Source organism: Gekko japonicus, unplaced genomic scaffold (assembly GCF_001447785.1).
Source record: "Gekko japonicus isolate JY-2015 unplaced genomic scaffold, Gekko_japonicus_V1.1 scaffold46, whole genome shotgun sequence".
NCBI lineage: Eukaryota > Metazoa > Chordata > Lepidosauria > Squamata > Gekkonidae > Gekko > Gekko japonicus.
Window position 1 is genome coordinate 1,446,290 of NW_015169173.1, and position 6,422 is coordinate 1,452,711.

A 6,422-nucleotide genomic window follows, 5' to 3' on the forward strand; every position below is an offset into this window, starting at 1 on the left:
GCAGCGGCGGTCCCTGGTCTTCCTCTGGTGCCCTGGCAGCCTGGCCAGCTCAGTGGGAACTGATGAGGAGGCCCCGCTTCTTGCCATTATCGGTGATTCCGTAGAACTCCAAGATGGAGTTGAGTCTCTCAATCCATGCATCCCAGTGATGCTGCTTGGTTGGGTCAAACAAAGGGATCAGTACTAATCCAGGAGCGACTGCCATTGTGCTGTGCGGTGGTGGCGGGGAAGCGGCTTGCTTGTCTTTGTTGCTCATAGGATAGAGCAGCGGCGGTCCCTGGTCTTCCTCTGGTGCCCTGGCAGCCTAGCCAGCTCAGTGGGATCCCATCCTCGTCACCATTGTTGTGTACTGGGTTCGATGCGTAGTGAAGACAGACGCTGAGTGATTAGCAGCTCATACTTTACTGGCACACAACACAACAACAAACAAACAGTCAAACGACCAACTATATACAGTCCCCGGGTGCCACCCACAGGTCCCATTGGCGGGTTTGAACTTCCCGCCACAGTTCCTATAAGTGCTGACTAGGAGTCTCAGGATCCTAGTCCCCATTGTTCTTTTGGAGCCAAGCTCTCATCACATACCGCTGGTGCCTAGTGGCAGTCAGTGCACATAACACCGGCTAAATATCAGGAGAAACTTCCTAACTGTAAGAGTGGTTGAGCAGTGGAACAGACTGCCTCGGGAGGTGGTGGATGCTCCTTCACTGGACGTTTTTAAGTGGAGGCTGGACGACCATCTTTCGGGTATGTTGTAGGGCTATCTTTTGGCTACGCTCCTGCAGAGTGCAGGGGGTTGGACTAGATGACCTGTAAGGTCCCTTCCAACTCTAACATTCTGTGATTGCTGTGGGACTCTGATACTTCTCCACCAAGGCTGTTGGGGCATCATATTTATTTAGTTCATTAAGTTGATATCCTGTCCTATCCCACAAGCAAGCTCAGGGTGGCTTACAACATTCAGTAAAACAATATCTATCTCTTTCTGTTGAACTGCTCCTTTGGCCTTTCACACTACTGTAAATGGGAGATGGTGTTGTAAAAACAGTCACTGGCAATGCAGCCTCATGGGATGACTGTCAACTGGGAATAGTAATAAAGTAATATTTCATGTCCTTTGTTTTATTTCACTGGATGGGGACTGCAGGTTAATGTGAAGCTGGTTCTGTAAATAGTTGAGATCATAAAGCAACATACATTTTTTCCCCAAGTGAAGTGTTTTATTCTATTTGTTTTAGGAAATGAATAAAATCTAATTAAAAAGAAAACACTTACAAAATATTTTTCCGGTGGGGAGGGAATCCCAGGTCTTTCTTAAAAATGAGACATGCCAGAATTATCAAAGTCCTCTTTGCAGGGGTCAATAACATCAGAGTTAGTGATCCAAGAAAAACTGTACTCATGTTGTAAAAAAATAAACCTTCATTAGAAGGCATAATGAAGAAGTGCAATGTGTTTTGGGTGGATGACCTGAGCAAGAAAAGGTTTATAAGGCACCTGAGCCCAGCCTAGCTTCTTCATAGACACAGCTGCTCTCTTGTGCAGATTTTCTCTTGGTGCCATTGAATTCAGCATGGCCTTTTCTGGCAAGTATGAAGTGGAAAGTGAGGAAAACTATGATGATTTTATGAAGCGCATTGGTATGTGTACACAATATTTTCCTGTTTCATTACTTAGATAACATTGCTTGGCTGGGGAATAGTTTTGGACATAAGCAGTCATTGTTCTGTCAGTTTCAAGAAAGAAAGCCTGAAAATGGGAAAGGTGTTACTTTTAATTGAAATTCATATGCTGGTGAAAGAGCATGCAAACTTGCTAAGTATGCCCATACTTTGGCAAAAAGCAATCCACTATTCAGAATTCAATAAACCAGAATGCTTTGGACAGGACAGAATTTTTTAAAAACCACATTCTTATTAATTCTTATCTTGTTATATCTCTGATAATTTCTCAAGGTACAGTAATGAGATAGCTTTGAATTGTAGACATGAGACTGCAGGATGGATCCTGCAAATCCATTCTGCTAGCAGTGGTGCTGACCTCCTGACATAAGGAGCCTTCCCCTGATACAGGAGCCTCAGAAGAGACTCTGCTGTATATACAAGACTCTATATATCAACGATTGTCAATTACAATTATAAATAGCCCCAAATTATAAACATGCATCAACAATAACAACATCAAACTTGTCCTCATCCCCACTGAACATTTTTCATAATCCTTGTCCTGCATTTGAAAAGTGACTTCCTCACACATTTGCAACCAGGGTTTATTTTGAACTTGAAATCAAGACGAGACCTGCCCCCTCCCCAAAATTCTGTTTACATTCATCATTTTCCAGAAGGTAAAGAATAGTATCCAGCACAACAACCACTTTGCTGGCATCTGAGAATCAACAACAGGTGAAAAATTAATTTGTATTTCCATTGTACTAGGTCTCCCTGCTGATGTAATTGAAAAAGGAAGGAATTACAAGATCATCACAGAGGTGATGCAAAATGGAGATGAATTCACCTGGTCCCAAATTTACCCAGGAGGAAAGTCTATGTCTAATACATTTGTTATTGGCAAGGAATCAGAAATGGAGACAATGGGTGGCAAAAAATTTAAGGTAAGTGAACATTGCTTTTTGAAGGATTTGGGCAGGGGGTGTATCCAGTAGAATTTTAAACATTTTTCTTTGAATATCAACTCTCCCCCCTTGCCATATCACAAAGTCTACACTTCCCCTCTGGTCTCCATGTTAATAAAGCACTTTCATGTATGGCACTGGGAAAGGGGTTTCTGTCCAAGAAACACAAGGACTGCTTGGGAACTAGTTTAATACCTCTTTGGATCTCAGACTTGGTTTCTGCTTGTGCATACCTTTTGCCACACATACCACCAGCTTAGCTGTATCAAATTCTATTTCCAGAGTAATTTGTCTAAAATAACTATTCTGTTCCAGTAGAAGTGGATGTCATCAGCATACTGATGGCACTTTACTTCAGTCTCTGAATTACCTCTCCCAGTGATTTCATACAGATGTTAATGCATGGGGAAAGCATAGAAACTTGCAACATCCATAGAGCCATGATATGGAGCAGAATTCCCCAAGCTCTTTCTGGAATCTACCTAACAGGTAGGAGCAGAAACAGTTGAGCATGGTGATTCCAGTCCCCACCTCAGACAGGCAGTCCAAAAGAATACCATGGTTGATGGTATCAAAAGATGCTGAGAAATCCAGAAGAATTAAAAGGATCAGACTCCTCCTATATCTCCCAGGGTATATTGTCTACTGGAGTGACCCAGATAGTTTCAATACAAAAACTAAGATAGAAGTCGGATCACAATGGATCCAAATAATTTGCTCCATGCAAGAAAATCTGGAATTGAGCTACCACTGCCTGCTTCAAGTACCATGGCCCAGAAAGGGAGATGGCAACATCTGTTGATCAGTAGCCAATCAACTGGGGCCAAGGAGTGTTTGATTGGGAGTGACTAGAGGCCAGAATCAACCCTTCCATTAATGAAATATTAACCTCCTGGACCCAGCCAGTTACCCTCCCACCACGCCAGTAAGGAAGCCAGGGAAGACATGTGTCAAGTAAACAGGTGCCTGTCCAAAAGATTACACCTATTACTCGGCTAGACACAAGGCCTGGTCGAGGATAGACATGATTTGGATGTCAGCCAGTGGAAGCGGACATACTATCTAGAACATTTGCAGATCACAACCCAGTAAGAATACTCCTTAGAGAGACATGAAAGAAAATGAAATGGAGAATGAATCTTGGTCTTTTAAGAGATCGGAAGTTTATTAAAGACACAAAAGTGGAGATTCAGGAATTATTTAAAAGGAATATGCAACCGGAGATATCTATCACAACAATCTGGGATACATTTAAGGCTTTTATCAGAGGTTGGTGTATCAGTCAGGAGTCATGGAGGAAAAAAAGAGAACAAGAAAGATATGAAAGATTAGTTACATCAATTAGGAAAGAAGAAGATAAACTTAAACATTCAGATTCTAAAGATGGAAAAGATAGGTTAAGAATATTGCACCATGAATTGAATCTATTGCTGAATCAAGAAATAGCAAAAAGTATTGAATATGTCAGGTTAAATTACATTGAAAATGCCAATAAACCATCTAGATGGCTTGCATATAAACTTAGAAAGGAAAGAGAAAAGCATATAATAAGATCTTTAAGAAATGAAAAAGGAGAATTAAGTATGTTTTACAGGAAATGAAGGAAATAACAGAAAAATTCTATAAAATCTGTATAAGCAGGAAGATCAACAGAAAGATAAGATTGGAAACTACATTTGAGGAAAAACACTTAAAACACTGGAGGAAAAGTATAAAAAGATTCTGAACGAAAGAAAAAAGCTCCGGGTCAGGAGTCCCTTCCTTCAAGAGAGGAATTAGTGTATAAATTATTAGAGACAGCAGAACTTGATAAATTAAGCATCATGCTTCAAGGACAAGATGAAAACTTTTTGGTTGAAAGGTGAAAGCGTTTATATATATGGATAAATAATCAGTAGATGTTATAGACTCAAAAGGATATAGATTTGTCTGTATATACTTTGTATGTATTTAGAAAACTGAAAATAAAACTTGGGGGGGGGAACACTCTGTGAGTAATATCAAGCTATAACAACTGAAATTCATCCCAAACCAACAAATCGGTTCCAAGGCAAAATCTGGTATTTATAAGGAATCCAGTATGGAGTATGAGGGGGTGCAATTAAGTTTTCCATATTTTCTGACTTTTTCAATTGTAAGTGAAATATCTGTTTACCTACACAAGATTGTTGAGGCACGATAATAGTTTTGTCTAGACATTAGCCCTAATTTTCTTCTACCAATATGACAACTAATATATGCTTATCTGTTACAGGCAACGGTTAAATTGGAAGGTGGGAAAGTGGTTGCAGACTTCCCCAACTATCATCACACTGCAGAGATTGTTGGGGGCAAACTAATAGAGGTAAATCCCTGCAAATCTTCCTTGAGAGATTATCTGCATCATGCCAAGCCAACTAGTAAAAAGGAGGGTGATTTGAAGGGTTAAGTTTGTTTAACATCCAGTAGTACCTTCAGCATCAGCATGAAGAAAAGAGGAAAGTTAATAAACTCTGGTCCATTTGAAAACCAAACAAAAATAGCTATTAATGGGGATGCTAAAACTTGAGAGCATGATTGGGTATGCTCTTTCTTTGCAACTCAATACTTTGTGCATACAATTAATATTTGAGAACAGTTATCTCAGGGTTGGTATCATCATGAAGTTTAACTTTAAATGCAAGGCCCAAGAGCACGGTGTTTTCTGGGCCTGTTATAAGCTTGTAACCCCCCTCCCCTTTTGCACAATCCCACCCCAAGATTACTATCTAGAGACTCATGCATCATGAAAGAAAAACATTTATTTCTGAAATAACATAAGTACAACATATTAGGCAGCAGAAGAAAAGAGCAAGAGTCCAGCAGCACCTTAAAGACGAACAAAATCTGTGGTAGGGTATAAACTTTTGTGAGTCACTGCTCACTTCTTCATGAGTCACCTCATACCCTAAATGTTGTCCGTCTTTAGGTGCTACTGGATTCTTACTCTTTTCTACTGCTACAGACAAACACAGCTACCCATCTTGATATATTAGGCAGTATTCTTGCAGCCTAGGCTAGGGGGCTCCTTGACCTAGGGTTGCCAACTCTGAGTTGGGAAATTCCTGGAGATTTGTGGGTGGAGCCTGGGAAGGGGAGGGTTTAGAAAGGGGAGGGACCTTAGCAGGGTATAATGTCAGAGTCCACTCTCCAAAGTGGCCGTTTTCTCCAGAGGAATTGATCTTTGTCATCTGAAGATCAGTTGTAATTCCAGAAGATCTCCAGGCCCCACTTAGAGGTGGGAACCAGACCTTGAGTCCAGGATCTGATTAAACTACCCATCTCTCCCCATGCTTGGGACCTGTTTCCATGAACAAGGAAATTCACGATGTATCAGCTGCAACTACTTTGTTTTGATTAACTCACAGGTCCCTCTGCTTTCATGTGAATGTCAGAGGCACATGTAAGAATCCAAGCCAAGTTTATGGATTTCCCTGGAACTCATTTTAACTTTTTATTCTTCCTTAAATGTATATAGCAGTGAGACTCATTCTGTGACTCCTGGAGAGCCACGGTGGCCATTATCATCCACCCAAGGAGCCATATGGCTACTGTATGCGCCGTGCGCTGCCCCACCAAACAAACACATACAATAATATAATATACAGATATTAATATTAAATATAGTTTCAGAATGTAGCCATGTTGGTCTGCAGTAGAACAGCTAGATTCGAAATACTCTGACCTTATTAAAAATAATTTGTTTACTTTGTTGCAGACTTCTACAGTTGCTGGTGTAACCTTCAAGAGAATCAGCAAGAGGGTGGCATGA

At 40.7% G+C, this 6,422-nt stretch overlaps 1 protein-coding gene across 1 annotated transcript; it reads left to right on the forward strand.

Annotated features, from left to right (window-relative positions):
- The first annotated feature begins 1,573 nt into the window (after positions 1-1,573).
- On the forward strand, positions 1,574-6,422 carry FABP6 (fatty acid binding protein 6, ileal). Its single transcript, XM_015415877.1, has 4 exons — positions 1,574-1,640; positions 2,436-2,611; positions 4,887-4,976; positions 6,369-6,422. Exons 1-4 carry the CDS (start codon positions 1,574-1,576, stop codon positions 6,420-6,422), a joined length of 387 nt encoding a protein of 128 aa, XP_015271363.1.